Source organism: Ascaphus truei, chromosome 7, assembly GCF_040206685.1.
Source record: "Ascaphus truei isolate aAscTru1 chromosome 7, aAscTru1.hap1, whole genome shotgun sequence".
NCBI classification, from domain to species: Eukaryota; Metazoa; Chordata; class Amphibia; order Anura; family Ascaphidae; genus Ascaphus; species Ascaphus truei.
In genome coordinates this window covers 18,481,327-18,501,326 of record NC_134489.1, presented here as the reverse complement: position 1 = coordinate 18,501,326, position 20,000 = coordinate 18,481,327, and the positions used below count along the sequence as shown (strand labels likewise).

Here is a 20,000-nt window from a genome sequence, read left to right as displayed (position 1 = left end):
AAGATATACCTGTTAACCTACAATATGCACAACACTATGAACCGTGTACACTGCATAGCCCTCTCCAATTCTGGCAACTCTAATCATCGTTATTGAGAAAAAGTAGCTTTAATTACTGTGGTGACCAAGATTCACATGTTAATATTTCAATGCTTTATTTTCCTGTGACTTGCAATAATTACCTTAAAATTATTATTTTAGAAATGTAGATTTAGAAAGTTCTTTAGACTCATCACACACATTTCAGATTACTTTCTGATATTTTGTTACTCATAAGACTTCTCTATTCCTTTCTGCTTTTCCTGCCGCATAACGCAATTTCAGAGCAGAATGCTGAAAAGAGGCTTAATTCGAACTGGAAACATTGATCTCTGATTCACATTCTGGGCCTTTGTGAAGAAAGATACCTGAAATGCTTTATATGGGCGAGGATTCGATGAGCAACTTTAATAATAAAACTCATTTAGGCAGACATTCAAGGACGTTTAGTGCTTGCAATCCCGTCTTATTTTCCACAGCTGCTGTAAAATGTTTGTGACAGCCCTAATTTGTGCCACGGTCCCCAAGTGCCTTTCTAGCCGTGTACCACATTATTTCAATTTCACTCTGTAACCGGAGACAGAAATGGAGCTGGTTTAAAGGGAAAAATATTGCCAAAACTGATAGCTTCTGACAAGAAGGCAAATAAGTCACTTAACCCCTTTACTGCTGTCGGAGCCTGTCATTTATGGTACAGCCATGCAAGACAAAAACATAGATTACCACCTTTCTGCATAGAAAATAAATACAGCTCAACCCCCTTATAACGCTGGGCTTGGGGTCCAAAGAATCACATCGCGTTATAAGTGGATCGCGTTACACATAATGTACAATTGTATGCATTGTACAATAAAGTATTTAAGACACCAATAATCGTGTTGCAAAGTATTCATAAATACGAAAATTGGGAGCCACGCTTGCATCGCGTTATAAGCGGATTCGCGTTGTGACGGATCGCGGTATAACAGGGTTGAGCTGTAGTTTTAAAGTAACACATTCAGTGATAACAATAACTGTACAAATGCTAAAATGACCTGCTCTGTGTGTGCTTTAAACCAGGGGTGCGCATTCTGGGGGGCGTGGGCTGTTGCAAAGGTCCCGCACTCTTCCCCCAGGGATTTAAATTTAATGCCGGGGGATCGCGTGAGGCCTCTGCAACATTGTACTTACCGTGATTCAGACGCGTCGCCATGGCAACGCAGTGTCAAATGACGCTGCGGGGTTATGTGACGTCACCAACGGCAAATGACGCCGCGGGTCACGTGACCTGACGTCACGTGACCCCAGAGCATCATTTGACGTAGCTACCAGGTAGGGAGGGTGGGGGGGGGGAGATCCAGAGCAGGCAGACAGGGAGGTGCAGCAGGAAAAGTTTGCGCTCCCCTGCTTTAAACGTTTCAAGTTAGACCTGCAAAAAATATAAATGCTAGACTATTTGTAAAGTCATTAGCTAATGATAGGCTTAGTTTTAGGAAAAAGTAATAATAATAATAATAGCATGTTCTTGTACAGTATAGCGCTGCTAGTTGTACGCAGCGCTTTACAGAGACATTTTGCAGGCACAGGTCCCTGCCCCGTGGAGCTTACAATCTATGTTTTGGTGCCTGAGGCACAGGGAGATAAAGTGACTTGCCCAAGGTCACAAGGAGCCGACACCGGGAATTGAACCAGGCTCCCCAGTGCTTCAAACTCAGTGCCAGTCAGTGTCTTCAAATAGCATAAAATTAAATATAGGCTTTATCCAACATGTTGAGGAAGTAGGCAGAAAAAATAAATGACATACGACCAGTAGTGTATCTACCAGTAACTTACACAACTTTCTTTGTACACACTTGTATTAAAATACTGGTATAAAAGGGGGGAGTGTGTGAGTGTGTGTATATATATATATTTTTTTTGTATTGGTAACAGCACAGAAGAAAACGCGTTTCATAAGCAGAGATTCCGTTTGGATGTCTTTAGGAATAAAGGTAAACTCTGGCCTTCAACAGAAGGTTATTATAGCAAAGGTAGGGGGCTGTGGGGGGGGTGGTGTGTGTTTTGTAAGGAGTCATAATGCAATGACCCAAATAGACTGTTCATTTTTGTGGTAATCCTCAGAGAATTTACATGACAATACGGATTATGTCTAGGGTGCATCTAGTTATGTACTTAATGAATGAACAGTGCAGTTATGATAAATATTTCTTGTCAACGCTAAAAAAACATCCATTTTAGATGCTTTTTAAGAATCCACATGCATTCCACCAAAGATTTGTTTTTTTTATTTTTTATTAATCAATGGTACAAATGGTGTGTATTTATTAAGGTTCATAATACAACCATGTTACCAATACTGATCTATAAAGTATAATCCGCACAGTTTACTTGTCTTAAAGTTTACAGTTTTTTGTTTAAGTATTTCTTACCAAAATTTTTATCTAGTCCCAATATCGGGACAAGAAAAAAATATTTGAACCACCTGTCAGAAGACCCCCACAGGGATTAAGATAGAATACACCAATTGTGTTCATTGCGTTATTTAATTTCTTACAAACTTAACTGTCGAAGCATGTTGGGCAACACTTTGGTAGCAAAGAGGTTAACATTTTGCCTGTACATCTGTTGTGAATTCTGTACATAACGGCCCTGAGCCACAGGAAATAGGATAATAAATCACAAACAGTTCAATTTGTGGTAACTAACCATGTAATACAAAAATGGGATTGGAAGCACGATTCAGCATTTTCTTTCTAGATACAATTTTTTATCTTTAGTTACAGCTATTTTTATAGGCACAAGGGGTAGCACGATTATGAAATATTTGCATACTGAAATCCTTTGGCTACTAAAATTGTGATTCTATAACTCCTATTACACATACTGTACGTGCTTTCACAAGAAAGGACCTTACATTAAAAACTTATATAGTGTGACTACAGCTGCCCTGCACATATCGAAATCTCATTTGTAATTTGCTATAAAAACAACAAATATATTTGATACAAGGACTTATTCAACACCAGCAGCAAATAGCCCAATTGGCCGCTTTGGCTGATATAGAATGAGCACCATAATCGTTTGTTTAATCATGCACTCGATTTAAAAACATTAGTCTGATATGCACACATACTATAGGGCAGTAATTCCTAATGGCCCAGCCACTGGATTATTTCTTTATTTTTTAGATCATTTTTGTATCCCTTTAGATGTTGTGTGACATACTTGGTAGGGGTTTTAGATCACCAGCATGTCATGATATCCTACTTCAGAATCACTGCTGTTACGTTTAGAACACTTCAAGCTTTGGTTTTAAATTCACTTAGATTGTGAGCTCTTCGGGGCAGGGAACCCTTTTCCTAAATGTCACTTTTATGTCTGAAGCACTTCTTCCCATTATGTGTTATTTGTTATTTATATGATTGTCACGTGTATTATTGCTGTGAAGCGCTATGTACATTAATGGCGCTATATAAATAAAGATATACATACATACTTGCAATTGTTTTGGGCATAGTAGCTATAAAGATTAAGTACATTTTGAAGATACAAAACGACGAGCACTTCAGTAAAGGACTATGTAGAAACGTACTGCGTATTCAATATGGCGAGTAGTGGGGTAATGCACAGCTAGGGACGCATCAACTTCCGTTCCCATGAGTGCACGTTACAGCATCATTAACTGCATTACTCTGTTTCCCATTGTATTGATCAGAGGCCTTTATGTGAAGAGTGTTTTAGGCAGAATTGTTACAGCAGCAGTTCAAGCAATATCCTACGTGTGTTTTATTTATTTTATTTTTTTAAATAAATCAGTTCTGTACTATGAGAAAATACTTGTAGCATTTAAAAAAAAAAATGTTTGAAAGACATTTTTAATGTTTCAAATGTAGGAAGCATTTCCAAAGTGACAGCCCCTTCCCCGTCTGACAGGCTCTGGCTCTTGAGCCCCGTCCTCTCTCTAGCAGTGCATCAATTGTATCTAGTAACTGCCCAGTCAATCGTATTCCAGGACTACATTGCCCACAATGCTGTGCAAGAACTGAATGAAATAACCCCTGAGCAAGCGATTGATTACAGGAGAACGGATCGATCTGCAGCTTAGCTAATCACTGGTCAGTGTGCAGATTGTATTGAGGCACATATTGAATGGGGAAATATATATTTTAAAAATATACGGCAGCTTGAACTGCAGCTTTAAGTCACACAATATAGCAATATGAAACCAGTGCATGCAAGGAGAAACTTCTATTATTTAGATTTTTCTATGCATGCCTGCTCTTCAATTCTAGGCAACACCTACTCAAAGTACTTAATCAAAATACTATGGTTTATAAAGTCTCATGTTACTGGCACCGTTTATCAAGGGCCCATTATGGATGTAAAGCATAAGGGACATATTTATTAATAACAAATACATGTGTGGTGTTTTAAGAGTATAGACATTGGGTTGTTCCACAAGGCACTATGGAGCCCTTTAGAGAGAAAGGAGTTAGGAGGGGAAAAAAATGATATCTGGTGAAATGTGCCAGCGGTAATGAGCCCGAGAAATCGATTGATAAACATCATAATACAAACTGAAGCAGCTTTAGAAAACTCCAGACTAGGAAGAGCTAGCTACTTATTTTGACAGCATGGCCACAGGAGACATTGGATTTGAGATAACAGGTTGAATAAAAGATAAGAAGCAGAGAAGAGGAATCTCAATCCTTCAACCAACCAATCTGTTTGCTCTAGCTATCACTCATAATTCAGACAGTGCCAATGGATGACAAGCGTTGGTTTATCATATCAAATCGGTCATGCTAATGGATCTACAGAAGCCTTGAATTTTCAAATTAACTTGTCCACAGGCAGCTGTGATTATTCCCATTTCTAAATCAACCTTAACTGCAATACCATTAACTGTAACTTAATATCAAATGTGCTTTTTATTCAAAAGACCATCTGTAGAAAGGGTGTATGAAGCCTTGATCTTTCGTCTCTTGAGTATAATTGACTCTGAGGACACTGCACATTCCTTCAGAAACTCAGGCTGTCACTGACACAGTCATTAACCATTGTGCAAAGGGGGGGGGGGAGAATTGTACACTTTGTTCATGATATAGAGGCATTTATTAAACTGTAATCATTGTACAAAGAGATATCATTATTACATTTCTACAAGTTAAAAAAAAAATTCCTAATGAGGTTTTCATAATCTAATAAAACTGAAAAGCAGTATAATAAAAAATAAGAATGGTGTGCATTTTTACTGAACAGGACATTGGGATCCATACTTTGTGTTTTACATCTCAGGTACCCGTGTATGGGATGAAAGTTCATATTCTGGAATAGGTCAAAGGAGACCGGAGAGAGTTTTGACGGGTGATTTGGAAACCACGGTTTATGAACAGATTAAACATTCCTCCTTTTGGGGTCTGACGAGAGTTCTTATTAAGACTATTTCCCCAACCATGTGGAGGAAAATAGGTGCAATGGTTAGTGACTAGAAAACAAAGTCATTTGCCCATTTAATACAAAGGATACAAGCAGGGGGTCATCAAGGAGTGGTACCCCATTAATTTCAGCTCTGTGCACCCTCTGCTTCCTTAGATACTGTAGGGGGTGCCGGGAGCTGCTCATCTAGCAGGGTTCATGTAATGGCGGAGTTTCAAAGTTCTCACGCTCTGCGTTAATCTTTGCTGAGATAGACCTCGCAAGGGGGTTCCAGTATCTCGGGAAGCGGGGGGGTTCGGCAATTTAGTTGAAATTAATGGGGTTCAGGCTCTGGACACCCCGCTTCAAACCCTTGTTAAAAATAAAATAAAAAAAAGAGCATAAATTACTCAAAAGCATTACGGTAAACCTTTTTAAACACACCTCTTTTATATTCACTGGAATAAATACAATTATTTTGGCAATGTGTTACATCCAAAAGCAAACCTAACGTTTCAACATTTTCTAATATTACTTCATATTTATTAAGCACTGAATATACATACAAAGAAAAGCACCACCTTCACTACAATAAGATTGAAATTGTTAGGTGTGTTGTGTCACATTTTGTTTCTTTAAAAGCTTGTCTGAAATAGTAAATCTATTTTTTTTTATTATTATTTTTTATTTTTAGTAGATGTCCTTTCAGAAGGGGGGGGGGGGGGGGAAGTGATAGCTGTACATGTATAAATGCTTTTTTTATTATTATTAATAAGACTGCCGGAGAAGTATATCCATCCTCAGAACATCTCTGCATTTCAGAAATTGTATACAGATAAAATCAGCCTTCCTAAAGCTGTTAAGTGCAGTGATTGTTTGCATAGAAAAGAGCAGGCACGGTTTGAGAGATAGGGATATATTAGGGATATATTAGGGATACATTTCTAACTACATTGAATGAGGTTTATATGATCATCTCTCTATTGACAATTCAGTATTCCACTGGCGTAACTTCATTCGGTGGTGGATTTGGTTAATATACAGTGGAAATCAATTTCAGCTAGTAGAAGGGCTCCATTTTAGTTGTGACCTTATTAGAGGCAGGTCAGAAGTTTATTTTATATCGGATATTTAGCAGCATGATCAGAAACCACAAAAATATTTGAGGTTAGAAGCGTGAAGGCATCGAATGGCAGCAAATATGGATTATTTATTTAACGAGTTCCAGTTATAAGTGAAGCCTAATTATTTGTTAAGACCTTTCAGTGTCTGAGGGAATTCTACGTGTACAGTATAGTTCATTTTGATCTGGGCAAACCAAGCTCCAACCTTACTGGGAGAGATGTTCTGCAGTGCACAGCACATCCCTATGGCTTTGAAGAGTTTAGGTTTAATATATCGGGTATATTTGTACATTTAGTAGAGAGACAAGGAATTCACTATATGTTGACATTGCATAAAGGCCACAAAACAAGCATACTTGAAGGCAAATATTTAGTGCTTAGATCAGAATTGGGAAGACTTGTTACAGAATTGTGAAGTAGATGTAATGAGGTACAGTAGGATGCACACACGCATGTTGAGTCCAATTGTTGTCATTTGATCACTAAGTTTGTGATAGCATTGTGTTTTAGCAGACACCTCCGATGTATGTTGTGTAAATGTTACATTTTGAAGGCTTTAAAAAAAAAAAAAATGTAATAAATAAGTATGAGTTCACGAGTTATGCACCACCTCAACTCAAAAACAGACTAGAGGATGCTGTCCTGTCTGCAAGCCGGAGTTTGACACACTGCACTAGGTACATCTTTACAGGGATCTGTAATGGATCATTTCCCCCACACACTGGCAAATGAATAAGAATACTGGAAGGCAAGGTAAACCAGCACAAAATGGGACATTTGGCCGCGGCCGTTTCACTGCGACCAAAAGGCTGTCGCAGCTTCGCCGCAGACGGACCCTCCGGAATCCCCACCGCTTCTAAGGTAAGTTTATTTAGCGATTGGGGTAGGGGGTTCATTTAAGGGTTTTAGCGGTTGGGGTAAGGGGGTTTATTTAAGGGTTATAGCGATTTTAGGAGTAGGGGTTTTGGGGTAAGGGCTTTTAGGGAAAGGGCTTAGGGTAGGGGAATTTGGGGTAAGGGCTTAGTGTAGGGGGTTATAGTGTATGGGCTTAGGATACGGGGTTTTAGGGTAAGGGCAGGTTTTTTTTGGGTAAGGGCTTAGGGTACAGGGTTTTAGGGTAGGGGGTTTCGGGGTAAAGCTAGGGGTTTCGGGGTAAAGCTATGGGTTTCGGGGTAAAGCTAGGGGTTTCGGGGTAAAGGTAGGGGTTTTGGGGTAAAGGTAGGGGTTTTGGGGTAAAGGTAGGGGTTTTTGAGGTAAGGGTAGGGGTTTTTGAGGTAAGGGTAGGGGTTTTTGAGGTAAGGGTAGAGGTTTTGGGGTAAGGGCTTAGGGCAGGGGGTTTACTTACCTTAGCGGCTGGGGGCAAACCATCAGGTGGTGGCAGCTTCCTGCAGTTGAGTGAGTCGCTGCGGCGAAACGGCCGCGGCCATATGTCCTAGACCGAAACCCGTGTGCATAACTAAACATTGATGGGACACATTAAACTGAATGCTTAGAAAATGACAACGCATAACCTCACTGAATTTTATAAGTCTAGTCTTAATCAAAGAACATACAAAAGTGTCCTAAATTTCATCAGTTAAGTATCAAGGTGAAGATACTCAGGAAGCTTAAATCAGGCAGATGACTGATAGCACAAGGCAATGAAGATGAAAAACTGTTACAGAGGGAATCCTCCCTGATTGATTCTCAAATGTGATAGTGGCTTTACCATACCATTACGGCAGCTAATAATAGGTAAGAGAATGGATTGGCAAAAGCGGACGCTGTACTCAACTACAAAGGAGATCTGGTATTGGTTGTAAGACAACATGACACTATATACACTATCTCAGAGTTATATATTTGTTCCGTAGGAAATCATACCATTTTGGATAATCATTAATTGTTTATTTTCCATATTTTAAAAAGACAAAGTGAACATGTTAGACTGCTGTGGCCTGGGTAGAATTAAAGAGAGTAAACTGTTTAAACTCAAAACGTCATTAAATCAAAGTGTTCTCTTACATATTCTTGGAAAGTGCCATAAACTTGACTAACTCATTACACCCAACACCCGCAACCAGACATATGGATTCAAAATACAAGAAACTGCAAGTTGCAATTAAAGATGTTTAATTCAGAACAAAAAGCAAGTTTCCTTTCATATGGTGTCATAAAATACCTGTACACATTATGGCTTCTTGTCTGTCAACTTAAAAAAAAAAAAAAAAAAGCATTTACAGATGTAAAAATAAGAAAAAACATGTTATCCATCAATCTGTCATTTTATACAATGCTATTAATAGAAGACAAAAGACGACAGCGTGCTACATGCATTGCTTGTAAACCTTATCAATCAAACGAATACACGCTGTGACAGATGGAATAAGTATGGCTATATGCAAATACAAATGGATGTTGTAAAGTAACATTTACTGTAACAAATAAAATAAACCTGCATGCTACTCTCCAACAGAACTTATTGAATATTCACATTTTCCCAGTCAGGTGTATTGTTATTTAAAAAACATAAATAAAACAAAAAACACAAACCTATGAAGTGTCACAATGATCTGTTTGTGTGTATAGGTTCTGCCACAGATAAAAAAGCAGGTTACCCCGGTATCTTGAGCAGCAGCTTTCAATATTAACTTTTTTGACATCGAGGATGTCTGCAAACGATGCTTAAATTTAATCGCAAAATGGATAATCAAAGAGCATATGTAAGGAGCAGGTGGAAACCTATTTTTCCTTAATATGACTAAAATATATCTTAGACATGATACTGGGGGGGAAAAAAATTAGTCAAAAATGAAAACGGCTACTTAACATGCTTCCAAATATATATTTATAATCAACTGTTAGATTATATCTTCTATGTTTTTGTAAGCAGAAATTTAAGAAAACAACAAAAACATTCTAAATGCAAAGGCATCTTCGAACCTACGGATTCACAGTGATATTAAAAGTGACAGACTGCAAGTATATTTCTCCACCAAATCATGTACAGCTTTAGGAATTATTTTCCCACAAATATAAATTGGAAGAATTGGGGGGGGGGGGGGGCATTTCTGTCCACAGCGACATGAATTTACATTGTTCCTGTACACAATAAGTGGACATAAAAATCAGATTGCTGAACCATATTCCCTACCTTTTCTTTCGGAACGCTTCTTGCGTCTTCTTTTAAAGCGACGCCTCACAAGGCAGAAGAAGTTCCCCATGTTACAAGCACCAGCCAGAGGAGATGCCATAGCGGGCGAGAGCCTTCAAACTGCAAGCAGCCAGGGTCAGCAGAGTGCTGCAACTCTGACAGTCTGAGTAACTCAGCGTGTTAATGCAGTGCTGTGTCTCATTGTAATACACGCAAGAACAGTAAAAGCAGTTAACCCCGCATTAGCACGCCAAGAATCCCACATGCTCTCCTCTGCATGAGGTCCATCTACTCCTCCAGTCACCTAACTGCAAAATGCACTGGAAACAGAAACTCTTATTTCTATTAGCCACAAGAGGCACATGTCAGAACGAACCCTTCCAGGCAACGATTTAGGGAACAAGTCATTCCCAATACAAACAAGAGGTCTTTGAATGTTTTTATTCAACCTATTTTAAAGTGGAGCTCCTGTAACTCATCACTTTAAGATAAAACAAAGCTTTCGCATTGACGCTGTTCCATGCTCTATTACTTTCTACTCCTATTACTAGTTAACGCTTGTGGTAAATCTACAAATGTGACATACAAGATCTATTACTTTTAAAGTTCACAAACATGTGGCGTCACGTTTTTGCCACAAGAAACATCCCATGTTCAGGTTTCCATTTCATATGCACTATACTCCAAGGCATGTGTTAACGTGATTTTAATCAATATTAGTAGACAAATCTAAAATCATACAAAAATGAAATATCGAGAGCTGTTCTATCAGATTCACTCTTAAAGCGGCAATCCAAGCATGCAATTTAAAAAAAATAACATTTTTAACAGTGGATTGAAGCAGGGGGTCTCCGGAAGTGAACCACGCTTATTTTAGTTCCGGAGACCCCCTGCTTCTGGAAATAGAGACCTCCGTGTGGGGTGCCGGTGGCCGCACTACTCGGCTAGCATGGTTCATGTAATGGCGGCGTTTCAAAGCTCCCTGCGGGCCAATAACCAGCTGTGCAGTCATCAGGTTAGACAGCCCATTGGCCCACGTGACGCGGGAACATTAAACCCCAGCCGGAGGTACTACCCGCACCCCCAGGTCTGTCTCTCTGGAAGCAGGGGGACCCCAGAGCTGAAATGAATAGGGTTCAGCTCAGGAGACCCCCTGCTTCAATGTTATGCAAGAAAAAAAATTGCAAAGAACAATCGCCCCCTTAGATTGCTCCTTTACTTCAGGAACCCTTGTACATTGTAACTTTAGTAATTAATTACTCCATGTTATTGCGATATTTTGATACATTAGTGCCACAGACTGGAAGGAAATCCTGTCGTAAAAAGGGCCAACCTATCAAATGTACAAAATATTGAAACAATTAAAACAGGTACATTTTGTACAACATTATATGTGATAAGATTGTCTCAGGAAAATCTCACATCTAAAAGTTAACTGAACTAGAGGCGTTTGACACGGTGCAGACTATGCACAGAGAGGTTTATCCTGCAGGATGAGTGCCACTTTGATTTTACTGGGTATGACCATTACCTATTGTGTTTGTTAGACTGCTTAATATGGTATAGTGACACCTACAGTAAATTACAGTCCTCTACCGGGACTTCATTTCATTGCAGCCATTAATTGCCTAGACCCTAGAGGCACTCATGTCATGTATTCTCGGTTAAGGTGCAATATCACATTATAATATGGCTGCAACAAATCAAAGACTTAAATCAATTACACTATTTAAAAACTAAAAAAATAAACAGTTTTTGCTAATCTCAAACTTCATCATAACTTTCATGCTCAACAGTGACTATAAGGACTCGGGCATGGTCAGCGCATAAGCCGTGCTGAGGCGCGCTGGTACTTACCAGTGAGCCCCTACAGCCGCAATGAGAGCGGCTTTAGTAGGGACTCACCTACGCAAGCGCGGAAGCGTAGGTCTTAGGGAAATTTTTAAATCAAGCCCAATGAGGGCGAACCAGCTCTGTGACGTCACTGGCCCGCCCGCCGACGGCGCGCTGTCTAAGGCTAGGGAAAGCACCCACTTTCTGAGCCTCAGCGCACCAGCAAGAACCTTGGCCGCGGCCTTAGGCCGCGGGCATGGTCAGTGCTTAGCCGTGCTGAGGCAGCGGACTTACCACCAGCACCCTTTATGAGGGCGGCTTTAGGAGGCGCTTCCGCAGGCGTGCGGAGGCGACAGCTCAATTTAAGTTTTGGCACTGAGGGGAGCGGAGGGTTGGTCACATTAGCGGTTCGCCCAATGAGGGCGAACCAGCTCCATGACGTCACTAGCCCGCCCACTGACGGCGCGCGCACTAAGGCCAGGGAAAGCACCCGCTTTCCCTCAGCCTCTGCGCGGCTGCAGTCTCTATGGACTCAGTCTTACCATTCATGTTGGGCTGTTAAAGCGGTACTGTGACTTTAAATGCAGACAAGCACATATTTCTTAAATTAAACAAACACTCATAAAATTAAGATTTTCATTTTGAAGAACCAAATGTAATAAAAGCAGACACATCATGAACACGACAAGTCAGAGCTTCCAATCAGCTTCAATGGAAGATATTCAGCGCTCTCATTAACCTACAGTACTACCTAGAACACTGCAAAGCGAGCATTTACATGCAAACTGTGGCAATCAGCGGTACAGATACGATATGGGAAGCAGGACTACACAAAATCATCTGCATTCATAAGAATATATTTTATCGGCGTATCAAAATAATGCATCTTTTAGAAAACAGTATTAATAATACATACTTAATGAAATGTAAAGGACAAAATACCCAAATTAAGGGTAATAATGAAACAATGGGTATATTTTGTCATCACAATGACAGCTGCATACAAAAATGTGGTATTGATACTACCTTTGGAATATCAGGAAACGGATTTGTAAGAAGAAGAATTAAAATTACAATCCTACCACTTATAATTTACCACACTGTTTGCAAAAAAATGATTTAAAAAAAAAAACCTAGTCGGGCCTGGCGTTCCCGTAAAAAGGTAGAACATCTGCTGTTCCCACAGTGCGCCTTGTGATGGAAACACTTTAATGTTACAGGTCACTCACTGGCCAATTCCTGCATCATGGACCAATTAAACATACTAAAAACCAATACCATGCAATGCTTTCCTATCTTTCTTCATCACATAATTGCTAATAGTATTGTCATTTCTGATGGAATAAAACGGTTAATAAGTCCCAATTGTGCATTTAATTTTTTTTTTTTTATTATTATTGATATTTATATATTTTCAGATTTTACTCAAATCAAAACCAAATCATAAAACAATTCAAATAGGAACAATAGTGGCAACAACAAATACAAACCATCAAATAATGTCTCAGATCACAAAATATAATATCAGTAACTTAAAAACAACATAATATTAGTATCAGTATCCTTCCTATAATAGACTCTTCGGTGCATTTCTCTTATATCCTTATCAAATAGTGCTACACCAAGGTCGTACCTTTAAATATTTTCGTAATAAAATTTCTTTGCTCTAAATGGAACTGATTGCAAATGTTTGTCCCACTTTTTGTAGAGAGAAAAAAAATGTGATTCATTTTGATGTCAGTATGGGTCTCTCCTATTGAAATAAATTATTGTTAGGAGCTCTAGTTATATTTCGCCTATCGTATGAGGGTGTTTTAATCCAATTTCTTGAAGTCATCTAACGGTGTACTTTTAATGTTGCATTACTGAGGTTTGTTTTGATATTCTACGGTTCAATACGGAATATAGCAAAGTTACAAATCCACATTCCTTAACATATATAATGGAATCAGAGAGCCGTTTGATTTGTAGGGAAAGGGCAGACACTGGTTTCACTTCATTGTGCACATTATAAATCACATTCCCTTGATCAAGCACCCAGAGCGCTGTACCAGGAACACATTTCCTGGCATCTTTTAATGGGATACAAATCACTGTATATTTGTATAATAAATAAAACCGCCCATGGAACCTTAGCTTAGCTTATCGTCTTTTGCTATTTGTAAGCTGACAAAATCGAGGCAATAGTGCCACCTCCTGTATGAAAAAAGCATTACAAAAGCAAACACGTAAAAACCTACTGTATAGGCAGACTTCCTTAATATCGGAGATAATTGCATGAATGGTTTGCATGAATGGTTTGCCTTACCTACAACAAGATAGATAATTCCTAGAAGAAGCAAGTATTTAACGACGCAAATATGAGAAGTTGAAGAACCAAACTTTTAACAGAGATTTAATGTGCGTTATCCCTTCAACATTGTTTTTTTTTTATGAATACTGTGACAGGAAGTTGGTTAAAAAAAAAAAAATTTAAGTTGTTCTTGAAGTAGTCCAAGCTGCCTTTTTTTAATTTTATTTTTTTCTCCTTTAAATATGTATATCAATACAATCCAGACAATGATAAGAAATTAGTTAAGTTGCCGATCGATCTGCGAAGATTCGGCTTGGGGGGTTCACTAAATGGCTGTCAATGCAGCAGAAGAGGACCAAAGATACAAAGTTCTGTGGGGAAGATCATGTGACCAGGCAGTCACTAGATACAATTGGTGCACTGCTAGAGAGAGCAGGGCTCAAAAAGGGGTGTGCCAGAGCCTGTTTCAGAAGAGGAAGGGAATGTGACTTTGTAAATGGTTGCTATAGAAACAAAAAAGGCTTGTTACGTTAGAATACATTAAAAATGTCTTTCAGAGTTGTTGTTTTTTAAATGCTACAAGTATTTTCTCACAGTACTGAACGGATTATAAAAAAAACAAACAAAAAAAAAAACAACATTTAAGATATTGCTTGGTCTGCAGCTTTAAAAAAGGTGCAATACCACATAGTCGGACAGAATACAAAAATTTAAAAATGTTTCTTTGTTCCCCAAACAAATCTAACAGTAACAGCAAAGGGTTGGCCACTTTCTTAGGTGCCTCTAAATGGGGAAGTAATTGTTAACCAAGTGTTTTATTTACCCTTATCCCCATCCTGTTCCTAATAAATATATGGAGAGGTGGGGGGAGGGGGACACTGGCTGTACAAGCAATTGCTGGATACAGTGACCTCAGACAAAAGGAAGCAATCAGAGGAAATCAAACCCACCCGAAGTCTAATTTAAAACAATTACGTAAAAATACTTATAAGTTGTCACATTTGGGTAAAAAAAAAAACACCTAAAACAAAGTATCAATCATTTACTGTACATAAGAGCCCTTAAACATGTTACAGGGATTAGTTCACTTTGGTCATAGGAATGATTGCCCCCTTAATTTTAATTGTGAGCTATATTGAACCATGAGTTCCATTCCAATAATTTCATTTTCAAAACAGGATGTTGCGGTCGATAAAAACACTATTGTAAGGGCTGGTAATCCTCTGATAATCAGGATGTCTCGTGAAAACATCATATGTGGTTTCAGGAACACACCATAGTTGCACTTTTTAGGCTATAAAAACCTATATTGGAGACAAATGTTATATGGGATTATAAATATTTGGCCTTAACTTTACATAATTATTACGTGTGCTATAAATGTTCAAATGAATGACAGGTTTCCTAGATCTTAAAAGCTCACGCACAAAGAACTACTGTATAAAGTGGGTCCATTAAAAGGTTTGTACAACCTGCAATGCATGAACACTTCTCCTGGACAACACAGCTAGCAGAACTTTGCATTGTGGCATGGAAGAACATTAAGAACCGGTCCACTTGATGGTTCAGTTGCACACAAATAATGTCAACCTTACAATTGTCTCTAAAAATAAAACAACCTACTTACACATTCACAATCCTTTTCGCGTTTGATTGGATTACGTTTTTGTATTAAATAATAAAAAAAAATAAACGGAAACAATGCTTGAAACAGAAAAAGTTCAATTCCATCCACTAAAATGCACAGCACTGCATTGTTTTACCACATGGTGGCAGCATACATTTAAAAATAATTTTGTTATGAAGTATGTCAATGAGTCAGGTTTAAATATTTACACACAACTCAAGAAATTAGTTATCAAAAGTACCAACAAACAATATGTCAAGCGCCCAAGGTACACTTTTTTGAAATCACCATCAACAACATATGTTACATCATTTTAGAAATGTACAATAGCTTTTCAAAATTGGGGTTGTATTCTAGGAAAGCTGCGCACAAACTGGGGGGCGCGAACCCCAGGGGGGGCGCGGGCGGTTGCCGGGGTCCCGCGCTCTTCCCCCAAGGAATTTAAATTAATGATGGGGATCGCGTGAGGCCTCTGCAACTTCTTCACTTAAATGCTATTCGGCGTCGCCATGGCAACGCGGTGTCAAATGACGTCAAATTTGGCATGGCAACGTGACGTCACTTGACGCCGGGAGCCGGACAGGAGGTAAGGGAGGGGGGCGCGAGCAGGAAAGTTTGCGCACAGCGGCTCTAGGAGCTTCATTTTAGCATATGCCAGTGAAAAATACAATTCACACTACTGCCAACGGGAGTACTTTTTTTTTTTGTAGTAAGTAACCAGGGCATGAGCTTTAAAACAGATTCTTCATTGGGCTCCCTGGCCTAAGGCATGCTAGCTCTCATTTGATTACATGCAAAGGAAGTCAGAATATAAAACCTGCTTTCAATACAGCAAGAAAATTACTTTGCATTTACCTTCAAATTTGAGCTGTGTCAATAGCACCACAAACTCAGCCCAATGCAATTTGCTTTAGGAAATCCTGTCTGGCCAGGAAAACGCTTAAGGCATGTATTATGGCAAGTGCGTGCGCGGCAATGAACGATCCCCGCCTATGACAGTGTACCCACTGCCGATGCGCGCACGGCAGATAGCGTTGGCGCGGCAGCATGGTGGAAATACAAAATGTGTATTTTTAAGCGACTGCCATGCAACGTGACATGTGGCTAATCCCAGGGAGGCCTGCCGTGAGACGTCATGGCCACGCCTCCTAGGCCCACGCTTTTCCTGCACACACAAAACGTGCGCGCCACGTGCTACGTCAAACACATGCGCTTATCATATTACATGCCTAAGGCCACGGATATAGTTGGCAAGCGCGTGCAACAAAGCACGCGGCGTCACGCGCTTGTCGGCTGAGCAATCTGTGGCCTGTGATCCACAGTGATGCAGAGTCATGGCGTCACGTGAGTGGTTGGACCTCATTGGCTGAGCCGCACACGTGACCCGACCGTCGCGCAAAAAAAAAATTGTTTCGTGAAAAATCTGCCGCGCCGTTGCGCGCCCTATGGCCTGCGTCATCGAGGTGCGGCCTTTTGTTCGCGCTGCACGTAGTATGGACACGACTTAACTCAGCAATACTACACTCGTCCTTTTTATTCTTATTTGTACATGTAAAGCATGTGGCTGTGTACAATTCTGCATTCTTACCTAAGCTGCCAATCGTTTGGTGCTCCTGTTATATAGCTGTAAAAATCCTGACTGCGTGCCTAAGGCTGCGCTTATAGTGCTGTCGCCGTTGCGCTGCGGTCGCTGGAAAATGTCACGCCGCTTCTACTGTAAGCGCACGCGACGGCGACAATACATTTGTTTTGCCGCGACGTTGTGTCGCCGGCACTATAAGCACAGCCTAGGGTTGCACTTATAGTGCCGGCGACGTCACGCTGCGGTTGCTGGAAAAATCTAATTGACTTCCAGCGATCGCGACCAAGCCGTTGCTCTGTCGCGTCGCGCTTACTATAAGCGCACGCAACCGCGGCAATGCATTTGTTTTGACACGATGGCGCGTCGCTGTCGGCGCCACAATAAGCGCAGCCTTACATAATGGCTGCTTCAGTCAGTGTAACGCAGCAGCTACAATGTATCCTTATATTACTACGGTAATATTATGTATTGTTATAGTTTGCAGCTCAAACTGTTGGGAACATTGGCAACAAATTATCACAAACAAGAAAGTGTTGCAAAGATCTTGCCCTGCTTGGGAAGCGGGCTAAAACCTGCTAAGGAAATCAAAGGATACTTTATAACTTACTAAAAATGGCATTAGGAGTGGACTAATAATCATTTTTAAAAATACAGTAAGTATATCTATTACTACAGAACTGATTTATTAAAAATAAAATAAAAAAAAATCACATTTTAAAAGTATTACCCCATTGTGGGTTTTCCTTATTTGGGGCAGGGAGTGTTCCAAATAATATCTCCTCTGGTAACTTTACGGTTTCAATATAAAACGTTTTAGTTCACAAAAATAAAAACAAATTACATATACGATAAACATGCAGAATAACATTGCAGTGCAGGGTTACATTTTACTTTAACACAGAACATTAGCAGTAAGTGGTATTTTGCATCTCAGCTTATAGCAGAACCCCATTCATTTCACCCCCGGGGTCCCCCAGCTTCTGGAGATACGTCCCTCCGTGGTGGGTGCTGGTAGCCGCTCCAGGGTTCACATCAAGGATGATGTTTAAATCTCCCGGGCCCTGCAGGCCAATAGGAAGCCGTGACGTCACCCATTGCGGCTTCCTATTGGCCCATGTGACCGGGGGCGTTAAACTGCAGAGAGATACTGGCACCCCCTTTGGCGGTAAGTATCTCTGGAAAAGGTTTCCGGAGCTGAAATTAATGGGGTTCAGTGCCGGCGACCCTCTGCTTCAATCTTGTATTACAAATGAAATTAAAACGCGCACCTGAAAAACAAAGTTAAAGAAACTATACGAGCGCACATACCTGTTGCGGTTTGGGCGCCGCGTGGCGCTGCAGGGCAGCTGTTTCCTGGAGCGATTTGAGAATTTTTGTGATGGCGACAGCCGTGTCACTTGAGCGGTTCCAGCCAATGAGGATGAAACGCTCACGGCCACGCCTACTTATCTCCTCTCCTGAAGCCCTGGTATGACCAGGATGCCGCTGGGCGGCAGCGTGAGGGTGACGTCACCGGATCACGCTGCCACACCGCCGCATCAGGTATATTTATGGCCTAAGGCCTTACCCCCGCTGCCTACTACAATGGCGCCGGGCCCGCTGCGAGGGGGGGCCGCAGCGCTCGCGCGAGAGCTATTCCTGCTCTCGATAGAATTGAGAGCAGGACTTGCGTCGAGCGATAAAGCACGCCCCCCGGCGGTTCAGCCAATGAGGGCGAACCTGCCGGGTGACGTCATGGCCGCGCCCCCGTGACTCCTCCGCCACGCCCCCCCCGGTCTCTCCTCCTGCAGTGAGCTGCAGACCGGGGAATCGGCTGAACGCGCCGCCAAAAGCGCGGGCGCGCGTTACAGCGGAGAGACCGGGGCCTTAGCCTAAGGCTTTCAGGCTTCAAAGTAGCCATCTTATTCAGCATACCGTATGCTTTGTGGTAGCATTGTATGGAAGTACGACAAAGTGCTTAAAAAGTTACCAACCAATAATGTAAGTAAGACCATTAAAGGACTTTTAACTACTTACTATAGAAAAGTGACTTCACCAACAAAAATGACCAGCAATACAACTTATCCATTAAAGTAGCAATTACCTGCAGAAGCCTGTATTAGTTTAACTCATATCATAGTATCCTTGCCCCCTGTGCATGACCTGCTCTTAATCATTTTCTAAATACACGTTTGTAGTGTGTGTGTGTCTGTGTGTGTGTGTGTCTGTGTGTCTGTGTGTGTGTCTGTGTGTGTGTCTGTGTGTGTGTCTGTGTGTGTGTCTGTGTGTGTGTCTGTGTGTGTGTCTGTGTGTGTGTCTGTGTGTGTGTCTGTGTGTGTGTCTGTGTGTCTGTGTGTCTGTGTGTGTGTCTGTGTGTCTGTGTGTGTGTCTGTGTGTCTGTGTGTGTGTCTGTGTGTCTGTGTGTGTCTGTGTGTGTGTGTGTGTCTGTGTGTGTGTGTGTGTCTGTGTGTGTGTGTGTGTGTGTGTGTGTGTCTGTGTGTGTGTGTGTGTGTGTGTGTGTGTCTGTGTGTGTGTGTGTCTGTGTGTGTGTGTCTGTGTGTGTGTGTCTGTGTGTGTGTGTCTGTGTCTGTGTGTGTGTGTCTGTGTGTGTGTCTGTGTGTGTGTCTGTGTGTGTGTGTGTGTGTGTGTGTGTGTGTGTGTGTGTGTGTGTGTGTGTGTGTGTGTGTGTGTGTGTGTGTGTGTGTCTGTGTGTGTGTGTGTGTGTGTGTGTGTCTGTGTGTGTGTGTGTGTGTGTGTGTCTGTGTGTGTGTGTGTGTGTGTGTGTCTGTGTGTCTGTGTGTGTGTGTGTGTGTCTGTGTGTCTGTGTGTGTGTCTGTGTGTGTGTCTGTGTGTCTGTGTGTGTGTCTGTGTGTCTGTGTGTGTGTCTGTGTCTGTGTCTGTGTCTGTGTCTGTGTGTCTGTGTGTGTGTCTGTGTGTCTGTGTGTGTGTCTGTGTGTCTGTGTGTCTGTGTGTGTGTCTGTGTCTGTGTCTGT

The 20,000-nt window shown here is 41.0% G+C and overlaps 1 protein-coding gene across 4 annotated transcripts in view; it reads right to left on the bottom strand.

The window, feature by feature from the left end:
• ADARB1 (adenosine deaminase RNA specific B1) overlaps positions 1 to 20,000 on the bottom strand; it is a 105,730-nt gene that overhangs the window by 41,559 nt on the left and 44,171 nt on the right. The window contains exon 1 of one of the 4 annotated variants that reach the window (XM_075607143.1): positions 9,694 to 10,008. The exons of the other annotated variants lie outside the window; for them this stretch is intronic. Within the exon in view, the coding sequence (XP_075463258.1) occupies positions 9,694 to 9,793 (100 nt within the window). The 5' untranslated portion in view covers positions 9,794 to 10,008. Of the gene's footprint in view, positions 1 to 9,693; positions 10,009 to 20,000 lie in introns of those variants that run through there. 4 annotated transcript variants of the gene reach the window in all.